Source organism: Arachis stenosperma, chromosome 1 (assembly GCF_014773155.1).
Source record: "Arachis stenosperma cultivar V10309 chromosome 1, arast.V10309.gnm1.PFL2, whole genome shotgun sequence".
In the NCBI taxonomy this organism is placed as follows: Eukaryota; Viridiplantae; Streptophyta; class Magnoliopsida; order Fabales; family Fabaceae; genus Arachis; species Arachis stenosperma.
The window spans coordinates 129,600,505-129,626,014 of record NC_080377.1 but is presented as its reverse complement, the minus strand read 5'-3'; the positions used below and the strand labels follow the sequence as shown (position 1 = coordinate 129,626,014).

At 37.7% G+C, this 25,510-nt stretch overlaps 4 protein-coding genes across 9 annotated transcripts; 3 read left to right on the top strand and 1 right to left on the bottom strand.

Annotated features, from left to right (window-relative positions):
* Positions 1-363: 363 nt before the first annotated feature.
* On the top strand, positions 364-2,619 carry LOC130973589 (3-ketoacyl-CoA synthase 11). Its single transcript, XM_057898200.1, has one exon. It carries the CDS (start codon positions 927-929, stop codon positions 2,457-2,459), a length of 1,533 nt encoding a protein of 510 aa, XP_057754183.1. The 5' UTR covers positions 364-926; the 3' UTR covers positions 2,460-2,619.
* Positions 2,620-3,327: 708 nt separating this feature from the next.
* LOC130939663 (NAD-dependent malic enzyme 59 kDa isoform, mitochondrial-like) lies at positions 3,328-8,924 on the top strand. 6 transcript variants are annotated; one of them, XM_057867762.1, is made up of 14 exons: positions 3,331-3,924; positions 4,770-4,866; positions 5,029-5,147; positions 5,224-5,391; positions 5,526-5,660; positions 5,989-6,049; positions 6,240-6,343; positions 6,431-6,513; positions 6,627-6,733; positions 7,264-7,371; positions 7,551-7,613; positions 7,805-7,886; positions 7,981-8,035; positions 8,536-8,924. In XM_057867762.1, the coding sequence occupies exons 1-9, from the start codon at positions 3,793-3,795 to the stop codon at positions 6,667-6,669; spliced, it is 942 nt and encodes a 313-aa protein (XP_057723745.1). In that variant the 5' UTR covers positions 3,331-3,792; the 3' UTR covers positions 6,670-6,733; positions 7,264-7,371; positions 7,551-7,613; positions 7,805-7,886; positions 7,981-8,035; positions 8,536-8,924. The 6 variants fall into 6 exon arrangements, with proteins under 6 accessions (XP_057723761.1, XP_057723745.1, XP_057723735.1 ...); XM_057867752.1 differs by adding an exon at positions 8,138-8,209 and having other exon boundaries at positions 7,264-7,613; positions 8,558-8,924; XM_057867767.1 differs by having other exon boundaries at positions 7,264-7,613; positions 8,558-8,924.
* On the top strand, positions 6,879-8,243 carry LOC130934783 (NAD-dependent malic enzyme 2, mitochondrial-like). Its single transcript, XM_057864321.1, has 6 exons — positions 6,879-6,986; positions 7,264-7,371; positions 7,551-7,613; positions 7,805-7,886; positions 7,981-8,035; positions 8,138-8,243. Exons 1-6 carry the CDS (start codon positions 6,879-6,881, stop codon positions 8,241-8,243), a joined length of 522 nt encoding a protein of 173 aa, XP_057720304.1.
* A 2,219-nt stretch (positions 8,925-11,143) lies between the features above and the next one.
* On the bottom strand, positions 11,144-25,411 carry LOC130934772 (NAD-dependent malic enzyme 59 kDa isoform, mitochondrial-like). The gene is made up of 20 exons (XM_057864312.1): positions 25,115-25,411; positions 24,180-24,276; positions 23,899-24,017; positions 23,653-23,820; positions 23,383-23,517; positions 22,993-23,053; positions 22,699-22,802; positions 22,531-22,607; positions 22,305-22,418; positions 22,079-22,181; positions 21,667-21,774; positions 21,396-21,487; positions 21,306-21,346; positions 21,147-21,233; positions 21,000-21,054; positions 20,826-20,897; positions 20,449-20,499; positions 11,865-11,876; positions 11,675-11,750; positions 11,144-11,446 (listed from the first exon to the last, which is right to left on the bottom strand). Exons 1-20 carry the CDS (start codon positions 25,244-25,246, stop codon positions 11,144-11,146), a joined length of 2,007 nt encoding a protein of 668 aa, XP_057720295.1. The 5' UTR covers positions 25,247-25,411.
* Between the last annotated feature and the right edge of the window lie 99 nt (positions 25,412-25,510).

Here is a 25,510-nt window from a genome sequence, read left to right as displayed (position 1 = left end):
AAACTAATACCTGTCATTCCTACTTTCTTTCTGGGTATCACTAAGCACTATAAGTAACCATTTAAATCATATCATTATTATTGTTATTTATTTATTATTGTTTCTATTCCTCTTTTTTCTCACTTCCTCTCTTCTCCTTCGACATTCATTCATTCGTTCATTCATTCCTGTGTGATCTTTCTGTTCGCGTTGCATTCCAAGGTACAATTTTTGCAACTGCCCTCTCTTTCATTTCCCATGCTCTGCTAATTCCCTTAACTTTTTTTTTTTTTTTTTACTTTTAACTTAATTCTTGCTTCTCTCTCCCCCCATTGCTTGCCTTTTATGCTGTTCTCGCTTCTGTGGTTTTTTTTTTGTTATGTATATATATTTATTTATTTTTGTTATTCTTCATCTGGAGTGGGCTTCCTCAAACCGAAATCTTGCTTCGATTCAATGTCTTTCCTTTTTATTTTTGAAAAATTCATAATCACATATCTGCATGTGAATAAATGGATTCATGTCAAATTCCTAGCTGAGATTTCCTGGGTTTCATGTATAGAGAGATAGAATAAGCTAAATGGATTTGAATACAGATCACATATGGGTCTTACTGAAAAGGGGGACAAAATGTGCTTTCGCTTCAGTTCAATTTCACTCACTGATTCACATATGCAGATTTTTTACCTTCACATCTGATTTTGATTTTCTCAGTGCTTTGTGCCTCAAGTTAGAGAAAGCAAGCTTTTTTCCTTAACAAAAAACTTGCTTTTTTGTAATGTGCTTTGGTAGAATTCTTTGTAAAGGGATCTTTTGCCAGGACTGGACTATAAAGATGTTCTATGCTCAAAAGATGTTTGTTTGTTTTGTCAACATTTTTTCTTTTCATTTTAGCAAGCTATCTAACTAAAATGGATTCATTTTTTTCTCTTTTATGACAGGGTGAAATGGCTGATGCAAAAGCAGATGCACCCTTGGTGCCATCATCATCTAGGAACCTTCCTGATTTCAAGAAATCCGTTAGATTGAAGTATGTCAAGCTTGGTTACCATTACCTCATCTCCCATGGAATGTACCTATTCCTTTCCCCACTTGTGGTGCTGATTTCTGCACAGCTCTCCACTTTCTCCTTACAAGACCTCCATGATCTATGGCAGCATCTGCAATACAACTTGATTTCTGTTATTCTTTGCTCGACCCTCCTTGTGTTCTTCTCCACCCTTTACTTTTTGACTCGCCCTCGACCTGTGTACCTTGTCAATTTTGCCTGCTACAAGCCTGAAGAATCCCGGAAATGCACGAAGAGGGTATTTATGGAGCACTCTCGGTTGGCTGGCACCTTCACTGAGGAAAATCTTGCCTTCCAGCAGAAGATCCTTGAGAGATCTGGCCTGGGAGAGAACACTTACCTTCCGGAAGCTGTTCTCAACATTCCTCCCAATCCTACGATGAAAGAAGCTAGAAAAGAAGCTGAGACTGTGATGTTTGGAGCCATTGATGAGCTATTCGCTAAGACCTCTGTAAATCCTAAAGACATTGGGATTCTAATTGTGAATTGCAGCCTGTTCAACCCAACTCCATCGCTTTCAGCAATGGTTGTCAATCACTACAAGCTTCGAGGGAACATAAGAAGCTACAACTTAGGTGGAATGGGATGCAGTGCAGGGCTAATCTCAATTGATCTTGCAAAAGATCTTCTCCAGGCCCATCCTAATTCCTATGCACTGATCATTAGCATGGAGAATATCACACTGAATTGGTATTTTGGAAACGATCGATCAAAGCTTGTTTCTAATTGTCTGTTTCGTATGGGAGGAGCTGCAGTTCTGCTGTCGAACAAAAGCTCTGACAGAAGACGATCCAAATACCGATTAGTCACCACTGTTCGCACTAACAAGGGTGCTGATGATAAGTGCTTCAGCTGTGTCACCCAAGAAGAAGATGAAGCAGGCAAGATTGGTGTTACTTTGTCAAAGGATCTGATGGCAGTTGCAGGGGACGCGTTAAAAACCAATATCACTACATTGGGGCCTCTTGTACTTCCTATGTCCGAACAGCTTCTATTCTTTGCCACATTAGTTGGAAAGAAACTCCTGAAGATGAAGATCAAACCTTATATCCCTGATTTCAAGCTAGCTTTCGAACATTTCTGCATCCATGCTGGAGGTAGGGCTGTTTTGGATGAACTGGAGAAGAACCTGCAGCTATCTCCTTGGCATATGGAGCCATCGAGGATGACACTTTATCGATTTGGAAACACCTCTAGCAGTTCACTTTGGTATGAACTGGCATACACAGAAGCCAAAGGAAGGATTAGGAAGGGAGATAGAACATGGCAGATTGCATTTGGCTCAGGATTCAAGTGCAACAGTGCAGTATGGAAGGCTCTCAAGACCATCAACCCTGCTAAGGAGAAGAACCCTTGGATGGATGAGATACACAAATTTCCAGTGGAAGTTCCAAGGGTATCTGCCATCTGAAGGATGGAATTTTTAAATGTTGTGTATCACCATTAGGTGTTAGTTGTAAGTTAATTTTCCTTCTGATCTACTGTAAAACTTGTGTTTTCAAAGTCATGTTCAGATTTAGGAGTTCTATTTTGCTTTGGGGCATGTTAAATCTAATTGGTGCTTGAGCTTTGATTACTGTGACTTCTGACATCTGAGGACTATATCTGTGATGGGTCTAGACCGCCGGGGGGGGGGGGGGGGGGGGGGGGGGGGTGAAATGCAATTCCAAACCATGGTTTCTCTTACAAGATTGGAATTAACGTTTTCTATGGTTGAGTTGCTGTTCTAAGTTGATGTGTTTTTTGTTGGCATCTTTACACGATTTATGAGTGTGTCTAAGGCAGTGGTATGCATTAACTTAGGTTGTGTTTGTTGCATTCCCATTTGTGGTATTCTCTTGTGTTGGTAGCGAAGCAATGCAAGCAAAATAGTAAATAAGCATCCAAAGACTGAAGATTGTGATATAGAGGGTCCCTCATTTATCCAAGGCTGTTATTGTGATTAGTGATGGCCGATGAGGTCTTTAGTATGTGAAATAATAAAACATAGCAAAACAAAACCAAAACTGCAAACAATCAAAATTGATATAAAGAGGGCACGCACAGCAGGATTGATATTTGATAACTTCTCATTCTTGTTTCAGTAAAGCTATTAAAAGAAGAAAAAGAAAATGTAAACAAAGTTCCTTAAGAGTAATTTAAAATACTAAAAATAAAGTTCTCTTCATAGAGAACAAACTCTTAAAATTTCAATATATTAAAAACTTTTAATTCATTATATATTTAATTCTTTAATAAATTTCCTTAATAGTTAATATACTTCCTTGTCAATGTATTCCTTGTTTTTACAGTTCGATATTCCGAGTTCTATCGTCTCAATTAAAGGCATGATAAATTTTCTATTTCATTTCTCGGAGTTCTAAGGAGTTCTCACATAAAATAATACACACTGCATAAAAAGACCTACTCCAAACTCGTCTACCCAGAATCCGTTAACGTATACCCAAATCCGAATGACGTTGGAGTTAACAGGAATATACTTGCTGCTTCTTGGAGAAAGTGTTCTTAAGTTTGATGTTCTTACCACTCCAACACTTCTCATCCTTTTTCATTAATTAATTAATTATAATTAATTTCCCATTTTCTCAGAAAAAATGTTTTTTCACCGGTAAAACCAAAACACCGCACAGTAGTAGCAGATCAATTTTCCCGAGAAAATTTAGACGCTTGCTACCATTTTTAACTTTACAGAGCTTAAAGTTCAGCTCAGAAGTATAGTAGCTGAGTTAACTTTTCCGACAGCGATGTGGAACCTGGCACGATTTGGCGCCACCGCCGTTGCCAGATCGAGTCAGCCGTTCTCGACGGCGATTCCCGGCCCTTTCATTGTTCACAAGCGCGGTGCTGATATCCTCCACGATCCTTGGTTCAACAAGGTTGTTTTTTTTTTGTTCAAACTTCAATTTTTCTTTCTTCAACTTTCTCACATTTTTTTGGTTTGGGAATCTGGAAAGTTTTAGTTTAAGATTTACAGAAAGGAAATAACTTCCGTTTAGTTCCACCAATTTTTATCTTTAGTTTGTCTATTTATAGTTTATAAAGCTTCTGTTGAATGTTGTGAATTGCTGTTCGCTTGAAAGTCAATATTTTCAAAAAAGAAATTGGGTTGATGATCCATGTTGAAATTGTTCCACAAAATTTTGATGAAGTTTTCGTGGTTGTTTGTTCTTTCTGAAGACTTGAATGGCTGAGAATTATTAGCTTTTTTTTTTTTTATTAATAAATGCTATGTAGGTTACTACAGACGTGTAGTTTTATGGAATTACACTACTCTTGTAATGGATTTGAATATGGTGGTTATATGAAAGTGGAGGCTTGTGTTTGGATTGGCTTAAAATAGGCCACACACTAGAAATTTTTGAAAGTAAAATGTTTATTTCTCCAAATTTAACCAAATCCAAACAAACAAAAAACAAAAACAATTCAAAATAGTCTGCACACTAGAGAGGAAAAAGTGATTTGCTTGATCATCAATGTCATCTACTTTTTACTTGTTAGTGGTGTTTATGTGTTTTAAAGTTTGGTTAAATGTTGAACATGAATTCATGTATTACACATACAATTTGACATTAGAATAAAAATGTAAGCTTCTCATAGAATGTTTTACATAACTTTGGGATCATGTCAAATTGTTCATGAAACCTTTCACATCATGTCATCACGGTTTTGGATCTAAAACTCAAGTTTTTCTCCAACTCCGTTTCCAAATTCTTGAATGCAGGATACTGGGTTTCCTTTGACTGAACGGGACCGATTGGGGCTTAGGGGACTCCTTCCTCCTCGTGTCATTTCATTTGAGCAGCAATATGATCGGTTCAGTAAGTTTAAGCCTACCTGTATCATATTTTATGTCTTTATAATTTTGGATGCTTTACTCTCAGTCATTTTTCCTTTATGCTGAAAATTACATTATCGCTTTTACTTATTTGTAAATTCCCCTTTTTGTTCAGTAATAATTTCATAGCAATATGTTGTTCTAGTGAATTCATACCGGTCTTTGGAGAAGAACACTCATGGACAACCAGATAAAGTTGTTGCCCTAGCCAAATGGAGAATCTTGAACAGACTGCATGACAGGAACGAGACATTGTACTGCAGAGTGAGTTGACGATGAAGTTTTCCTCTTAACATGAGAGTATATTATTATCATGTTGATTTCTTCCATTTCGCTACAGGTGCTTATTGATAATATTAAAGAGTTTGCCCCTATAATATATACTCCTACAGTTGGATTAGTTTGCCAAAATTATTCTGGGTTATTTAGACGTCCACGTGGAATGTATTTTAGAGCCAAAGATAAAGGAGAGATGATGTCGATGATCTATAACTGGCCAGCTCCCGAGGCATTGCATTAATCTTATTTATGGCAGCATCCTTTTCTTTTGTTTATTAAAGGGAAAACTCTTTTCCTTGATGTTTCTTGGTACATTTGATGATCTATAACTTTTTTCATTTTTTCATCTTACACCTTTTGCAGGTAGATATGATTATGATTGTCTTGACAAACGGTAGTCGAATCCTTGGCCTAGGTGACCTTGGAGTTCAGGGCATTGGAATACCAATGGGAAAACTTGACATTTATGTTGCTGCTGCCGGTATCAGCCCGCAAAGAGTATGCTTTCTTTTCTCCGTTTATCTATTTGCTTCCTACCTCTTTTCTCTAGCTCAGTTTGTTTCACGGTGGCCCATGCTTGGGACTAAAATTATTATCAACGCATACTAGTGGATAGGATTACTATCCATGCTAAGATACCTTTGGACATATAATCTACTAATATACTTTATTTAATTATTTCAGTTTTATTACCTTCTGTGATAGGTGTCATTTACAAAGGGGCTTGACTATCTTAAGTTCGTTTTGACTTCATTAAGATCATCTACTAGGTAAAAACCAGTAACTTTTTCTAAGTTGTTATATGTTAAATTTCTTAATGTGGCAGATACCTCCAGTTATGCTAGATGTTGGAACCAGCAATCAAAAGCTACTTGAAGATCGTCTTTGTGAGTAAAATGTTTCCCGCCAGATCTTTGTTTTCTTGTCTAAAGCTTTCATTTGTTGATTAGTTTATCCTTACTTTGCAATTATATTTAGAAACTGCTAAGACCATATCAAAAGCTAGCATGTGAATTAATCTTAGTTGATCTTGTTAAAGGTATTGGTGACTGTTCTTATGCCATTTTCATGTGATAGATTTAGGACTTCGACAACCAAGGTTGGAAGGTGAAGAGTATCTATCAATTGTGGATGAATTCATGGAAGCTGTTCATGCTCGATGGCCTAAGGCCATTGTGCAGGTTTCTTCTTTCTTTCTTTCTTTTTATTCTTTTGGGCACATACCTGTTATCAATTGTATAATTAGATGGTTGTGATAATTTCTTCAGTTTGAGGATTTCCAAATGAAGTGGGCTTTTGAAACTTTGGAACGATATCATAAAAGGTTTTGCATGTTTAATGATGATTACAGGTGAGAAAATGATTTAAAACTTTATTAATCAAGAAAATCTTGAAGGTTGTTATCTACTGGACTGTTTTATTGAAGTAGCTACTGAAACTTAATTTTTCCTTCATGTCCTTCAGGGCACTGCTGGTGTTGCTCTTGCTGGAATATTGGGATCTGTAAGAGCCCAAGGTCGGCCATTGTCTGATTTTGTAAACCAAAGGATAGTTGTGGTTGGAGCTGGGAGGTAATTGCAGAACTTATTATGATCAACCTTAATATTGGGTGTCTGATTTCATTTTGTTGTTTCATCACATTCATTATAGATTAGCTACTTTTGTGCCAAGAACATTTCTTCCCTGGCTTGCAGTGCAGGGCTTGGTGTTCTGAAAATGGCCATCCAGGCAGTTTCAAAGATGGCAGGGTGCAGTGAAACAGCTGCCAAAAGTCAATTCTTTTTTATTGATAAAGATGCATGCTTTCACATATTTACTAGCTTTGTCAGTTCTTTAAGTTGTAATGCTTGAAACTATAACTGTTTACGATCATAACTATACGAAGATACCCAATTCTGATTTTGATTGATCTTCTTGTAATGCTATATTATTTGTGCTCTTTTTTTTCCATCATATTGTTTGTCTTGATATGACTTAATATAAAATGCTGGAATTATAAAATAAATAAATGTGTGCAATCAAGTGTTGGATGCTGCTGTTTTGTATTTGTATTTATTTGCATTAAATCCTGATGACAATGCCATTTGCTATTTGTATGCAGGGTCTTGTCACAACTGATAGGAATAATCTAGATCCAGCTGCAGCTCCATTTGCTAAAAACCCAAGAGACCTAGAAGGGCTCACTGAGGGTGCTAGTATAATTGAAGTGGTAAATTTAAAGGGTTCATTGAGCAAAACTCTTGTGTCAAGGGTTATGTTATGATATTGAAAACAATTATTTTGGTATAAGATTACTTAACCATCTACCTATGGTGATGCTGATCTTGAGGGTTCACGCATAGTCATATTCATACATCAAAATTGATTGTTGAACATATTGATGTTTAGGTGAAGAAGGTTAGACCACATGTTCTCCTTCGTTTGTCTGGGGTTGGTGGCATTTTCAATGAGGTAATTATCTTGTACAATTCCACTTATATCAATGTCCTATCCATGAGTGAACTATATTAATAATATTTTTTTATCAACAAAACCTGCCATCTTTGCCATGTCTAGCCCTACCATGAATGGTTTGTCTGCACAAGGCTTTAATGTAATGACTGTTTTTAATTTTGACATTGTCGTTGGTGTGACCTGGACAGCTGACTGCTATTGATGCTTTTAAGCATGCCGGAGGAGATATTGTATTTGGAAGTGGAAGCCCTTTCGAAAATGTAGATCTTGGTAATTAACTCTCATTGGTTTTGAGTTGAGGCTTCTTGTCTACTTTACATTTTTCCTTAGCTGTGAAGAAACGTCTGACTAAAATTTTATGCAGGTAATGGAAAAGTGGGTCATGTAAATCAGGCCAACAACATGTATCTGTTCCTAGGGTAGGACATGCTTTCAGCTTTCTTGTGTCTTATAAATTTTCATGATCATTCTTATGATTGGAAATATTGATTTAGTCTCTTATTGTAAACTTTCCATTTTAGAATCGGTCTAGGATCATTTTTGTCAGGTCCTCGGCTAATAACAGATGGAATGTTGCAGGCTACTGCTGAATGGTATGCACATGTTGATGTGGACTACTTTTATTAGCATTCATGGAAGTTTGGCAAAATCTCTTTATTTGATATTTATAGTGTTGCATTCTAGAATTCACTAAGCTGCTAAAACCTAAAGCGATTAAGCATATTGTCCTTGTTTTACATGCTCAAACATTTATTTGTTCCAATTTCTTTGATGGATCAAATCAAATACTACCATATTTCTATGTTGTAGACCATATCCGTGTTTATCCCGTGATAATTTGTGGTATCTTCTTGCGGACATGCTGACATGACATTCAATCTTTTAAAATAAAATACTAACAATACTGTCTTTCTCACAGCCTTGCTTTTCATACATGTTAGAGGAAGATATCGCAAAAGGAATCTTGTATCCATCCTGATTCGTCCGTGTATTGAGATGACCGAGTTTTAGCACTTCTGAGCAAGTTGTCAGCAGAGAGGAAGAGCTATACGTCGGCCGGGAACAAACACTGTGGCGGAAATACCTGCAAAAGATACTCCGACACTCAAGTCAATAATAATCTCAAGTGAGTGTATTAAGTAAAAATACAAAGACTAAGAATAGAACCTGCATTAAGCCGAGAATACTAGCTCGGCTTTATAGGTGTTGGTTTGCCCGTTTCCTGTAGATCAGTCCGAATTTATGGGTTGGTTATCGTCTTCTGTTTTGGTGATCTGCTTTGTTTAAGCACGTTTCTTATTTTTTGGAGGAATGGTCCCGATCTTATCTGGTTACGTGCCGATCTTATCTAGAAATCTGAGAGGAATATTCATCGTAACAAGAATTTGCATAGTTAAATGCACTTAAGATTTAGGGTTAGGATAAATGCGGAAAACTTGCAACAAAATATCAATTGTTTTTGCGCAAAATGTCACTGTAATTAATTAATTAATGGAAAAGATAGAAAGTGTTGGAGTGGTAACATCAAAGATTATATATTGATTAAATTTCAAGAATGAATAATCATTGAGTGATTTTTTATATTACAACAATGAATTTTTTTAATCAGAGTCTTTGACTTTACAACAAATATCTTTGTTCTTGTTTTTAAACTCTTTATTTTAAGGTTTAATTAATTAATATGCATGGAACATTAAACACATAATAAGGTTATTATTATAGAAAGTGTGAAATTTTTTTATTTTAATAAATATACAATAATTTTTTTTATATAACTTAAATTTTAAGTCTTTTTCTATAATTTTTTTTATAATAAATAAGTTAAACATCAACATATGTTAGCTATTTTTTTTTATGTTATAATTTTTAAAAAGTTCTAAAATAAAAAAATTTAAAATTATATTTATATTATTTTTGTAAATTTCTAAGAGTGTAAAAAATTCTTTTGAAGGTTAATGTTTAAAATAACTTCAATACATAATAAAAAATTATATTATATCATTTTTTCTTTTATCATGCTTTTTTTAAATTAAAAAAAGTATTTATTTTACACAAGATTTTCATGTATATGATTGTTAGAAGCGCTCTAATGATAGAAAAAACTTGTATACATATACAAATATATACACTTAAGTTTATTATGCAATATAACAAAAATAAATTACATATATTATTTCTCTTAATTGAATAACAAAAAATTAATTATAAGGTAAGTTTGTCTAACAAGAAAATATCAAATATAATTTTAAAATTTTACATCACACATTATAACTTATACATATAATTTAAAAAAATACTAAAAAACTAACATAATTTATTACTTTTGATTAATTATTAATTAATAATGTATAAAAGTATAGGCTAAAATTAGATTGTTAGACTAAAAATACAAGACAAAAATAATAAATTTTATCTATCCTTAAACTTTTTTATATAATAAAAGTTGACATATAATTTTGATAAACTACAAAAAGAGGTGTCACATTTGATTTTTTATTATAGCATAATATGTTTTCGTAACTTGTAAAAAATAAAATAATTTTTTAAAAAAAATCAATAAGTTATTTTCAAAATCTTCAAAAAGCAAAACATTTAATTAAATAGAAAAATTCATAACTTGTGAAAAAAAGAAAAGATAAAATAAAAAATATAAAAATTATTTTTGTAACTTACAAAAAAATTTGAGCCTATAAATCAATAATTTACTTAGATGGACCATTTTAAAACATTTACACATCTCCATTCTCTAATCAAATAAAATTTAGTCCTATTTAATGTTATACTTCAATGTGCTTCTTAGATCATATATAAAATATTATTTGAACTCATTAATTAAATAAAATAGTAACTAAATAGTATTGATATATCATTCTTTTAACTTTTTTTTTCCTTGAAGAATATTTACCAATATATAGTGTTCTTGCCTGCGAAATAGCTCGGCTTCTAATGACGGACGATTGTCGAACTACCACCTTGGAGGCTGAACGTCCAGTCCTTGAATCCGAACTTCTCTTTCCGATGTAATGTGAGAGCATGAGCAATGGAGAGGGGGAGGAGTGTACATGCAAAGGCACTCCGAAACTTAAATCAGTATAATGTATTGTTCGAATTTACCGAAGAAAATACTTTACCTTGCCTTATATGATGGGTTTCTCGTCTGTTATGCTTTTGGCATTAACGTCGGTTTTGAAATGATGGATAACGTAATTGACTGCTTTGCCGTTTGATCGTCGATTATGATGGGAGCATTAATCCAATCGAGTTATAACTCGTATTGATAACGGCCATGATATCGAGTGATAGCTCGTATTGATAACTGTTACGGCCTGGCCCAAAGAGCCAACGGGTCGACCCGACCCGAGTTCCACCCGGCCCGGCTCCGCATCCTTCAAACGACCCGGACACGTGTCCTGTGTGGTTCACACACGGCTACAGGACAGTGTCCTAGAGAACCTGGGCCTGTCCCCATGAGGGGCCCACTACTGACAAGTATATAAAGGGAAGATTGGCTCTTCTCCCGAGGTACGTCACCTTTTCCATATCGTTTTCTCCCGCCTGCACACTAGCTGACTAGAGCGTCGGAGTGTCTTTGCAGGTGGCACCCCCCATTTTCCCTTCCCAACGGGAGCTCGGCTACGTGGCAAATCCGGGCTTAGCGCAACCGCAACCGAGGCATCCTCCCCCATCTCATAACAACCCGATCTGTCCGGTAACCGACACAGAACAATAACAGCCATATAAATAGCATTGATATTGTTACCATTACTTGAAACTGTCGATGATAATGAACACTTTCTTTTACATCGCAATAATATGGTATACACATTAAGCTTGGAAAATGGAAAGATGTGTATGTGTTATTCTTGTTCATCTGTCACATAAAACTAATATATATTTTATTATTGGATGAAATATGTGATGCACATGATATAGGTCTCATATCCAATTCAATAATAGAAAGTTGGGTGTGGACTCCATACAAAGCAAAATGAATACCAAAAATATTTCTCAGCAAAAAATAGAAAGCACTTGCACAGGATCTTCAAAAAATATATTACCATGCCTTCGGTCAAGTTCTCTTCAACTGCTGCTCGAAGAACAGCAGCACCAATTTCTGTTGTTACATTTCGAATGCTACAGCAACTACAAGTATTGATCAGAGAAAGCCAATAATATCAGCTATAAGAACAATCAATCAACAAAGTAAAAATGAAAAATCAAATATACCAAGTGACAAGAAAATATTACTTATCAATGGATGTGATACGTCACCACATACCTCGGCCACCCGAAAAGCTCGGCACGTAACCAGATAAGATCGGGACCACTCCTCCGAAAAATAAGAAACGTGCTTAAACAAAGCAGATCACCAAAACAGAAGACGATAACCAACCCATAAATTCGGACTGATCTATAGGAAACGGGTAAAACAACGCCTATAAAGCCGAGCTAGTATTCTCGGCTTAAGGCAGGTTCTATTCTCACGGTCTTCGTATTTTTACTTAATACACTCACTTGAGATTATTATTGACTTAAGCGTCGGAGTATCTTTTGCAGGTATTCCCGCCACGGTGTTTGGTCCCAGCCGATATATAGCTCTTCCTCTCTGCTGACAACTTGCTCGGAAGTGCTAAAGCTCGATCATCTCAGTACACGGACGAATCACTTGGCGCCCACCGTGGTGCCTGAATACATCTAACCCTGCTATCCTCTCTTGTCTAGTTTTTTTTTTCTTTTACTCTGTTTTGCAGGATTCCCGATCCTCAAACATGGCTGACAGGGAGAATCCTCAACCCACACAAGCTGAGCTCCTAGCACAAATTGCTGAGCTTCAGGCAGAAGTGCGGAGGATAGCTGAGTTATCTGTGCAGAACAACGGAAAACATGAGGGCGAAAGCTCCAAAAGCTCGGCTCAGGGCAACACTGATCCCCTGAACATCATCCCGCCAAAGGAAAAGCTCACCCTCGGCAATCCTTTTCTGAGAAAATCACGAAGTGCCAGATGCCAAAAAACTTTGCGTTGCCTTCCGCGCTTGAGCCATACAAGCGGTTCGGTGATCCCCGAGCTCATGTCAAGAAGTTTCAATCCATGATGTTTTTTAACGGTCCTAATAATGAGCCCGTGCTCTGCCGAGTATTTTTCACTTACCTTGATGGTGCTGCATTACTCTGGTTTTCTAAGTTGTCTGCAGGTTCGATTTCTTCTTTTGAGGACCTGGTAACGTCGTTCATCAATTACTTCGCTGCGTCAAGAATATATGTACACTGATCGGATTATCTTGGCACCATTAAGCAAGGTCAGCATGAAAGCCTGAAGGGTTACATGACTCGATTCGCGGAAGCAACCATGGAGATCCAAGACTTAGATCACGCGGTCCACCTGCACGCCCTCAAGGCCAGCCTCAGACCTGGCAAATTCCGAGAAACAATTGCAATTACAAAACCAAAAACGCTGGAAGAATTCAGAGAAAGGGCTGTAGGCCAAATGGAAATCGAAGAGCTTCATGAAGCCCAGAAAATAGACAAACAACCGCATAGAAGGGACGAAGACAAAATGTTTAGATCGCCGAACAATAAAGAGGCGAAGAAACCCTTCAAGCTCACACCAAAATTCAATACCTACACCAGGTTCAACACCAAAAGAGAGAATATCATCAAAGAGATTCTAAATGCCAAAATCGTGAAGCCACCAGCTCGGGTAGGGAGCTACCAAGACCAAAGGTTTGTGGATAGAAGCAAGTATTGTGCCTTCCACCAGAAGTTCAGACACACCACAGACAACTGCATCGTCGCAAATGACCTACTCGAGAGACTGGCACGCCAAGGACTCTTAGATAAATATGTCGAAGGTCGGAAAGTCAAAGGAGCCAAGTCGGACAGAAATGACCACAAACAAGCAGCAACAGATAAGAACAAAAAAGAATAGACAACTCCTAATCCGCCAAGAGGAATCATTAACAACATATCAGGAGGCTACGCAAGCGGAGGTGAAACAAACTCGGCCAGAAAACGAAGCTATAGTAAAATGCTGGCAATCGAGGGAACACTGCAGCCGAAGAAAATGGAGGACTCAGACGTCACGATATCCTTTAATCAATCGGACTTCAAATTGACAAGCCCTAACCTCGACGACCCAGTAGTAATCTCCATCCAACTTGGAGAGCTATTGGTAAGAAAAACACTGCTGGACCCAGGTAGTAGCGCCGATGTTTTATTTTACTCTACCTTTAAAAAGATGAAGTTATCAGAAAAAATAATACAGCCTGCCTCTGGAGAACTAATTGGGTTCTCCGGAGAAAGAGTCCCCATCATGGGACACATATGGCTAAAGACGACGATGGGAGAGATCCTTATGTTAAAATCCATTGATATCCAATATTTAATAGTAGACTGTTATAGCCCTTACAATATTATCATAGGAAGACCCGCTTTGAATATATTCAAGGCGGTAGTATCCACGTTACACCTGTGTATTAAGTTTCCAGTGCAGGAAAACAGAATAGCAACAGTATACGCCAATCACCAAGAAGCTCGGCAGTGCTACAATGCCAGCCTAAAGCAAACCCTGACGAAACAGATAGTTCAGCCACAAGTCCAAGCAATACACAATCCTGCTGAGATCCTAACGTTAGCCGATCTTGACCCGAGAGAAGACCTCGGCAACAGACCCCAACCAATGGACAACCTCCACCGAGTGACACTAACAGCGGATGAAGAGCAGTATACACACATCGGAGGGCACTAGAGGGGGAAGAACGAGCAAAACTTATAAATATACTACGCCAGAATGTCGATCTATTTGCATGGACACCAGATGACATGCCCGGAATAAGTCCAGAAGTTATTTGCCACAAATTAGCAATTGACAAAACAGTCCGACCAGTGGCGCAAAAGAAAAGAAATCTCGGAGAGGAGAAAAAACAAGCAGCACTAGAGGAAACCAAGAAACTTCTCAATGCAGGTTTCATCACCACATGGCTATCAAATGTGGTAATGGTAAAGAAAAACTCAGGTAAATGGCGCATGTGCGTCGACTTTACAAATTTAAACAAAGCTTACCCTAAAGATGCATACCCCATTACCTTGCATTGATAAATTAGTTGATAATGCGTCCGGTTTCCAAAACTTGAGTTTTTTGGATGCATACTCTGGTTACAACCAAATCCTAATGCACCCAGAGGACCAAAGCGAAACAGCTTTTATAACAGAACATGAAAATTTTTGTTACAAAGTAATGCCTTTTGACTTAAAGAATGTAGGGGCAACATATCGGCGACTAGTAGACAAGGTGTTCCGGCAGCAAATAGGCCGGAATATAGAAGTCTACGTTGACGACATGATAGCAAAAACGCTCGCACAAGGATCACATTGTGATGATCTGGTAGAAATCTTCAACTAAATCCGAGCATATAACATGAGGCTCAACCCAGAAAAATACGCCTTCGAAATTCAAGGAGGAAATTTCCTCAGTTTCATGCTAACCTCACGAGAGATAGAAGCCAACTCAGAAAAATGTCACGTAATACTAAACATGACAAGCCCAAAGACAGTAAAGGAAGTCCAGCAACTAGCAGGGAGGATAGCTACCCTTTCACGCTTCCTACCTGCAGTAGCAAACCGATCTTATCACTTTTTCCAAACATTCTCTAAGAATAGAAAATTCACATGGACAGAAGAATGCAAAAACCCTTTTATGGAGCTTAAAAGGATCTTAACATCACCCCCAATATTCCAGAGACCCGAGACAGGTAAACCTTTGCATTTATATTTATCAGCATCTAACCATGCTGTAAGCTCGGTCTTAGTGATTGAAACAGGAAAAAAGTAAAATCCAGTGTACTTCATCAGTAGAGTGTTACAATCAGCAGAAACAAGGTACCCAAAAATAGAGCAGCTGGCGTTGGCACTAGTCACCACAGCAAAGAGATTACGACACTACTTTAAGAGTCACACAATAATAGTGCGAACAGAACAACTACTAACGCAGATATTAACCAGACCCGAGTTCGCCGGACGGTTGATAAAATGGTCCGTCGAACTCTTCGAGTTCGATATTCAGTACGAATAAAGAAAAACAGTGAAAGCACAAGTACTTGACAACTTTGTATCAGAGATGACCAATGAAACACAACATACAAAGGCCAACTGGAGCATACATGTTGATGGGGCATCAAACAAAGAGGGCAGCGGAGCAGGAATATTGCTAAAGGAATGAGAGAAAGTGATAGCCGAGCAATCACTACAGTTCCGCTTCAATGCAAGTAACAACCAGGCGAAATATGAGGCTCTACTAGCAGGACTAAAACTTGCCGAACAACTAAAAATACCTCGTATAACAGTTTACTGTGATTCTTCACTAGTAGTACATCAAATCAAGGGCGAATACCAGGTAAAAGATCCTTTATTAGAAAAATAATGGCTCATAACAAAGGATCTCATCTCAAAATTCAGTAAATTCGATATTATTCATGTAAACCGAGAACAAAACACCAGAGCCGACGTGTTATCCAAATTAGCCACAACAAGGCAAACGGAAAACACATCGGCGCTGTCTCAACTAACACTCGATAAGCTAAGCTTTGAGTAGGATACCATCCTAAGCATCATGTAGGAACAAGACTGGAGGACACCCTTCCTCGATTACATCAACACAGGTGCCATACCAAAGGAGGAAACAAACCCGGTCCTCTTCCGAAGACGAGCAAGCTTTTACACAGTAGTCGGAAACACCCTGTACAGACGAGGAAACTCCCAACCACTCTTGAAATGCATCAGCAAGGATGAAGCTGAACAAGTTATGGCAGAAACACATGAAGGGGTTTGTGGAAACCACATTGGCGGTCGAGCACTAGCCGCCAAAATATTACAAAGAGGGTACTACTGGCCGACGATAAAAAGGGATTGTATTTCAAAAGTCAGAGCATGTGAAAATTGTCAAAAGCACACCAACATTTCAGAAATCCCAGCCGAGAAACTCCACACCATAGAGGTAAGCTAGCCTTTTGATAGGTGGGGACTCGACATCTTCGGACCTTTTCCGAAAGTGTCGGGTCAGGTAAAGTTCCTCCTAGTATCAATAGACTATTTCTCTAAGTGGATAGAAGCACAACCACTAGCACACATAACGGCAGATAAGGTGAGATCTTTCCTATGAAAAAACATCATATGTAGATATGACATCCCAAGAGAGATAATCTCGAATAACGGGAGACAATTCACAGACCATAAACCTGCTGCTTTCCTAACAAATTTTAACATTAAACATCACTTCAGCTCAGTCGAGCACCTACAAACCAACGGGCAAGTTGAATGAGCTAACAGAATTGTCTTGCAGAGCTTAAAGAAGAAGCTCGGTAAAGCCAAGGGAGAGTGGGCCGACATCATTTCAGAAATCTTATGGGGTTACAATACTACCATCCAATCTGCTACAGGAGAAACTCCCTTCAAGCTAGTGTATGGCGCAGAAGCACTAATCCCAGTAGAGGTCAGCATCCCAACATTAAGAACCGAGCTTCACAACCAACCAAACAACCTGCAAGCTCGAACAGCCGAACTAGACCTCATAGAAGAAGAAAGAGACATTTCAGCAATAAAGCAACGAGCTATGAAACAATTCATACAGCGAAAACATAACAAAAGAGTAGCTCACAGGTCCTTCAATGAAGGAGACCTTGTACTCAGACGAATAGAAGAAATGCGAAAACCTCCAACACATGGGAAGCTAGCAGTAAACTGGGAGGGCCACTCCGAGTATTTAAAAATCTCGGCAAGGGGGCTTACAAGCTAGAAACTTTTATAGGGGATCAACTTCCAGGAACATGGAATGTGTCCTCACTAAAGGAATACCATTCATAATACTTGCTGTAAAACGGCGAATGAAGGTACTCTTTTTCTGTTTCGAAGGTTTTTTCCCAAAACATGGGTTTTACTCGAAGAGGGTTTTAATGAGGCCGGACGCCATAAACGATTGTACCAATGTCATTACTATTACGAATAAACAGTTAGTGTTATCATAATTCTAATAACCAAAACATCTCATAAAAGAGAGTTAATATTCCAAACAAGCCAAGCTTCATACTCGGAAACCAACAAAATATAAGCGGAGAATAATACTCGAAAATATCCAAAAATCGAAACAAACAAGCTAAATACATGTCCAAGGACAAAGAGCCATACATAAGCTTAACAAAATAAAACATAGATAACAAAAGGCCTAATCTGCTTTGTCACCAATACTGGACTCCTCACTATCATCTCCAGCAGCAGCCTCATCCTCCATGAGCTGGCCATTCACAACCACCTTGGTTGCATCAAGCTTCGTCACATCAGACTCAGGAAACAATACCCTGACCTGAGACACAGCATGTTCAAAACCTTGCGCAAAGGCCTCATAGACCTCGATCTCCAACTCTTTCACTCTCGATCCTAATTGATCATTTTCAGCTTTAGTAGTCTTCACCTCTTCAGCAGAAGAAAGTTGAAGACGCCTTTCCTCAGCAAGCTCTGACACCTTCAACCTCAAAGAAGAAGACAGCTCGACAATAGTCTTCTCCTTTTTTTTCCACAGCTGAGGACAGCTCGGTGACATCCAAGGCAGTTTACTTTCCTTTTCAAGAGCAAGCTCTTGAGCACGTCCGACAGCCACAATGCGCGCACCAATAACCTACAACAAAGATAAGGGAGTCAAGACAGTATAAACCAAAAACAACCAAAGCAAATTTAATTACTCACCTGAAGAAAACGGCTCACTCCAACATGTCCGACGCCATCAATCACCTTCATATCCTCAGGAAAACAGCAAAACTCATCAGCCATAACAGAAGAAGGATATAATTTACCCCACAGAGATCGAGTATGCACGTCCTCCAAATAACCGTGCAATTTTTTCTAAGACTCATAAGCTGTCTCCACTTTCTGAAGCTCCATAAACAACTCTCCTTTCTCTAAAAAAAGTCTCAGCAATCTTCTCTTTCACATGACCCCTCTTCCGCGTCGGTTTGGGATTCGGATCAGGTTGAAGTACAGGACCCTTCTCAACATTGGTAGTCGAACCCTCTTTCTCCATTTTCTTTCGTTGATTGAAGAATGACTTCAGCCCAGCAGTAGTAATTGTCGGCACTTTCTCACCTGCACAGGCAATCAATAAAATAAGAACACACAAGGACAAAACAGCAATAAAACAATAACAACTAATTTACCTAAGTAATTCAGAACAGCTTGCCTATCAGTATCCCATTTTAACAACTCGGATACAGACCGTAATCCCTTCGGACCCAACATTTCAAACAGAAACTCCATCAGAATCTGATCATCAATAGACCTATCATTCACATCCAAGACTTGCATAGGATCAGGACACCACGACAAAGGAAATTTTTTCACAAGGTACTCGTTCAAGTAAAAAGAAAACTCTTCAGGCACACTCCTAACCTTAACAAAAATATATATTAAAACCCTTAAAAGAAGACTTGTAAAGACCAAAGATGGCACGACGAGGATAACTATTCAGGTTAACCCAAAGACCTCGACCAACTCCTTTAGCCTGAAACAGTAAAAAGAACAACCGAAAAGATGGAGGCTGGTCAAGGAATTCCATCAGCACCTCAAAAGCTCTCACAAAATCCCACGAATTCGGGTGAAGCTGACTAGGAGCACAATTCAACCAGTAAAGAACACTACACTCAAAATCATTGAAGGGGAGCCTAACACCTAACTCAGTAAATAAGCAACTGTACATGTAAAAAAAGGACCAATCATCACAATGATGAAAAACACGATCACCATCCTCACAAGGGAGTATTTCTATCCTAATACCACTACCACTTCTATCCCAAACATTGGAAGCCAGTAACTCAACCGCTTCCCTATCACTAAACTGCGAAGCAAAACCCCTGACTCTAGCATAAACCTAACCGTACAAATCGCCCTCATTAGTGCAAGCTTTCTCGCCTTCCATGAAGCAAAAACAAAAAAAAGCAAGCAAGGGATGAAGAGATAAAAAGCACAAATTAGCACTCACCTTTTTTGCTCATTTTCTATCTGAAAACAAACAAATGTCAAAAACAACAAAGAGCAAATGTAGGAAGCATGCTCATTACAGGCACATAATGCACAAAAGGTAGTTACATTCGAAACATCAACTCTCCATCCCAACCATTCAAAAAGCCCACGATAAAAAATCCCCAATCACACGGTTAGGGGCTCCTTAGAAGACGCAACACATGTCTAATCAATCACTCTTCAAAACACGAAGAACAAAGTAAGCATTTAATGCTATAAACGTTTTCAATTCCATCCATAAAACTAAAGCGAGCTTGGGGGCTGAATGGCACAGACGCAAAAACGAAACCCTGGCCGAGGTATAAGACATTGTCGAGGAAGAAGCTCGCCTTCGTTCTGTCCAAACCAAGGCAAGCTTGGGGACTATGATACATCACCACATACCTCGGCCACCCGAAAAGCTCGGCACGTAACCAGATAAGATCGGGACCACTCCTCCAAAAAATAAGAAACGTGCTTAAACAAAGCAGATCACCAAAACAGAAGACGATAACCAACCCATAAACTCGGACTGATCTACAGGAAACGGGCAAACCAACCCCTATAAAGCCGAGCTAGTATTCTCGGCTTAATGCAGGTTCTATTCTTAGTCTTTGTATTTTTACTTAATACACTCACTTGAGATTATTATTGACTTGAGTGTCGGAGTATCTTTTGCAGGTATTCCTGCCACGGTGTTTGTTCCCGGCCGACGTATAGCTCTTCCTCTCTGCTGACAACTTGCTCGGAAGTGCTAAAACTCGGTCATCTCAGTACACGGACGAATCAGGATGGATACAAGATTCCTTTTGCGATATCTTCCTCTAACATGTATGATGCAAGGCTGTGAGAAAGACAGTATTGTTAGTATTTTATTTTAAAAGATTGAATGTCATGTCAGCATGTCCGCAAGAAGATGCCACAAATTATCACGGGATAAACACGGATATGGTCTACAACATAGAAATATGGTAGTATTTGATTTGATCCATCAAAGAAATGCGAACAGATAAATGTTTGAGCATGTAAAACAAGGACAATATGCTTAATCGCTTTAGGTTTTAACAGCTTAGTGAATTCTAGAACGCAACACTATAAATATCAAATAAAGAGATTTTGCCAAACTTCCATGAATGCTAATAAAAGTAGTCCACATCAACATGTGCATACCATTCAGCAGCAGCCTGCAACATTCCATCTGTTATTAGCCGAGCACCTGACAAAAGTGATCCTAGACCGATTCTAAAATGGAAAGTTTACAATAAGAGACTAAATCAATATTTCCAATCATAAGAATGATCATGAAAATTTATAAGACACAAGAAAGCTGAAAGCATGTCCTACCCTAGGAACAGATACATGTTGTTGGCCTGATTTACATGACCCACTTTTTCATTACCTACATAAAATTTTAGTCAAACGTTTCTTCACAGCTAAGGAAAAATGTAAAGTAGACAAGAAGCCTCAACTCAACCAATGAGAGCTAATTACCAAGATCTACAATTTCGAAAGGGCTTCCACTTCCAAATACGATATCTCCTCCGGCATGCTTAAAAGCATCAATAGCAGTGCACTCAGCTGTCCAGGTCACACCAACGACAATATCAAAATAAAAAACAGTCATTACATTAAAGCCTTGTGCAGACAAACCATTCATGGAAGGTCTAGACATGGCAAAGATGGCAGGTTTTGTTGATAAAAAAATATTATTAATATAGTTCACTCATGGATAGGACATTGATATAAGTGGAATTGTACAAGATAATTACCTCATTGAAAATGCCACCAACCCCAGACAAACGAAGGAGAACATGTGGTCTAACCTTCTTCACCTAAACATCAATATGTTCAACAATCAATTTTGATGTATGAATATGACTATGCGTGAACCCTCAAGATCAGCATCACCATAGGTAGATGGTTAAGTAATCTTATACCAAAATAATTGTTTTCAATATCATAACATAACCCTTGACACAAGAGTTTTGCTCAATGAACCCTTTAAATTTACCACTTCAATTATACTAGCACCCTCAGTGAGCCCTTCTAGGTCTCTTGGGTTTTTAGCAAATGGAGCTGCAGCTGGATCTAGATTATTCCTATCAGTTGTGACAAGACCCTGCATACAAATAGCAAATGGCATTGTCATCAGGATTTAATGCAAATAAATACAAATACAAAACAGCAGCATCCAACACTTGATTGCACACATTTATTTATTTTATAATTCCAGCATTTTATATTAAGTCATATCAAGACAAACAATATGATGGAAAAAAAAGAGCACAAATAATATAGCATTACAAGAAGATCAATCAAAATCAGAATTGGGTATCTTCGTATAGTTATGATCGTAAACAGTTATAGTTTCAAGCATTACAACTTAAAGAACTGACAAAGCTAGTAAATATGTGAAAGCATGCATCTTTATCAATAAAAAAGAATTGACTTTTGGCAGCTGTTTCACTGCACCCTGCCATCTTTGAAACTGCCTGGATGGCCATTTTCAGAACACCAAGCCCTGCACTGCAAGCCAGGGAAGAAATGTTCTTGGCACAAAAGTAGCTAATCTATAATGAATGTGATGAAACAACAAAATGAAATCAGACACCCAATATTAAGGTTGATCATAATAAGTTCTGCAATTACCTCCCAGCTCCAACCACAACTATCCTTTGGTTTACAAAATCAGACAATGGCCGACCTTGGGCTCTTACAGATCCCAATATTCCAGCAAGAGCAACACCAGCAGTGCCCTGAAGGACATGAAGGAAAAATTAAGTTTCAGTAGCTACTTCAATAAAACAGTCCAGTAGATAACAACCTTCAAGATTTTCTTGATTAATAAAGTTTTAAATCATTTTCTCACCTGTAATCATCATTAAACATGCAAAACCTTTTATGATATCGTTCCAAAGTTTCAAAAGCCCACTTCATTTGGAAATCCTCAAACTGAAGAAATTATCACAACCATCTAATTATACAATTGATAACAGGTATGTGCCCAAAAGAATAAAAAGAAAGAAAGAAAGAAAGAAGAAACCTGCACAATGGCCTTAGGCCATCGAGCATGAACAGCTTCCATGAATTCATCCACAATTGATAGATACTCTTCACCTTCCAACCTTGGTTGTCGAAGTCCTAAATCTATCACATGAAAATGGCATAAGAACAGTCACCAATACCTTTAACAAGATCAACTAAGATTAATTCACATGCTAGCTTTTGATATGGTCTTAGCAGTTTCTAAATATAATTGCAAAGTAAGGATAAACTAATCAACAAATGAAAGCTTTAGACAAGAAAACAAAGATCTGGCGGGAAACATTTTACTCACAAAGACGATCTTCAAGTAGCTTTTGATTGCTGGTTCCAACATCTAGCATAACTGGAGGTATCTGCCACATTAAGAAATTTAACATATAACAACTTAGAAAAAGTTACTGGTTTTTACCTAGTAGATGATCTTAATGAAGTCAAAACGAACTTAAGATAGTCAAGCCCCTTTGTAAATGACACCTATCACAGAAGGTAATAAAACTGAAATAATTAAATAAAGTATATTAGTAGATTATATGTCCAAAGGTATCTTAGCATGGATAGTAATCCTATCCACTAGTATGCGTTGATAATAATTTTAGTCCCAAGCATGGGCCACCGTGAAACAAAACTGAGCTAGAGAAAAGAGGTAGGAAGCAAATAGATAAACGGAGAAAAGAAAGCATACTCTTTGCGGGCTGATACCGGCAGCAGCAACATAAATGTCAAGTTTTCCCATTGGTATTCCAATGCCCTGAACTCCAAGGTCACCTAGGCCAAGGATTCGACTACCGTTTGTCAAGACAATCATAATCATATCTACCTGCAAAAAGGTGTAAGATGAAAAAATGAAAAAAGTTATAGATCATCAAATGTACCAAGAAACATCAAGGAAAAGAGTTTTCCCTTTAATAAACAAAAGAAAAGGATGCTGCCATAAATAAGATTAATGCAATGCCTCGGGAGCTGGCCAGTTATAGATCATCGACATCATCTCTCCTTTATCTTTGGCTCTAAAATACATTCCACGTGGACGTCTAAATAACCCAGAATAATTTTGGCAAACTAATCCAACTGTAGGAGTATATATTATAGGGGCAAACTCTTTAATATTATCAATAAGCACCTGTAGCGAAATGGAAGAAATCAACATGATAATAATATATACTCTCATGTTAAGAGGAAAACTTCATCGTCAACTCACTCTGCAGTACAATGTCTCGTTCCTGTCATGCAGTCTGTTCAAGATTCTCCATTTGGCTAGGGCAACAACTTTATCTGGTTGTCCATGAGTGTTCTTCTCCAAAGACCGGTATGAATTCACTAGAACAACATATTGCTATGAAATTATTACTGAACAAAAAGGGGAATTTACAAATAAGTAAAAGCGATAATGTAATTTTCAGCATAAAGGAAAAATGACTGAGAGTAAAGCATCCAAAATTATAAAGACATAAAATATGATACAGGTAGGCTTAAACTTACTGAACCGATCATATTGCTGCTCAAATGAAATGACACGAGGAGGAAGGAGTCCCCTAAGCCCCAATCGGTCCCGTTCAGTCAAAGGAAACCCAGTATCCTGCATTCAAGAATTTGGAAACGGAGTTGGAGAAAAACTTGAGTTTTAGATCCAAAACCGTGATGACATGATGTGAAAGGTTTCATGAACAATTTGACATGATCCCAAAGTTATGTAAAACATTCTATGAGAAGCTTACATTTTTATTCTAATGTCAAATTGTATGTGTAATACATGAATTCATGTTCAACATTTAACCAAACTTTAAAACACATAAACACCACTAACAAGTAAAAAGTAGATGACATTGATGATCAAGCAAATCACTTTTTCCTCTCTAGTGTGCAGACTATTTTGAATTGTTTTTGTTTTTTGTTTGTTTGGATTTGGTTAAATTTGGAGAAATAAACATTTTACTTTCAAAAATTTCTAGTGTGTGGCCTATTTTAAGCCAATCCAAACACAAGCCTCCACTTTCATATAACCACCATATTCAAATCCATTACAAGAGTAGTGTAATTCCATAAAACTACACGTCTGTAGTAACCTACATAGCATTTATTAATAAAAAAAACTAATACTTCTCAACCATTCAAGTCTTCAGAAAGAACAAACAACCACGAAAACTTCATCAAAATTTTGTGGAACAATTTCAACATGGATCATCAACCCAATTTCTTTTTTGAAAATATTGACTTTCAAGCGAACAGCAATTCACAACATTCAACAGAAGCTTTATAAACTATAAATAGACAAACTAAAGATAAAAATTGGTGGAACTAAACGGAAGTTATTTCCTTTCTGTAAATCTTAAACTAAAACTTTCCAGATTCCCAAACCAAAAAAATGTGAGAAAGTTGAAGAAAGAAAAATTGAAGTTTGAACAAAAAAAACCAACCTTGTTGAACCAAGGATCGTGGAGGATATCAGCACCGCGCTTGTGAACAATGAAAGGGCCGGGAATCGCCATCGAGAACGGCCGCCTCGATCTGGCAACGGCGGTAGCGCCAAATCGTGCCAGGTTCCACATCGCTGTTGGAAAAGTTAACTCGGCTACTATACTACTGAGCTGAACTTTAAGCTCTGTAAAGTTAAAAATGGTAACAAGCGTCTAAATTTTCTCGGGAAAATTGATCTGCTGCTACTGTGCGGTGTTTTGGTTTTACCGGTGAAAAAACATTTTTTCTGAGAAAATGGGAAATTAATTATAATTAATTAATTAATGGAAAAGGATGGGAAGTGTTGGAGTGGTAAGAACATCAAACTTCTTATCCTCATGCAGGATGGGTGCAAT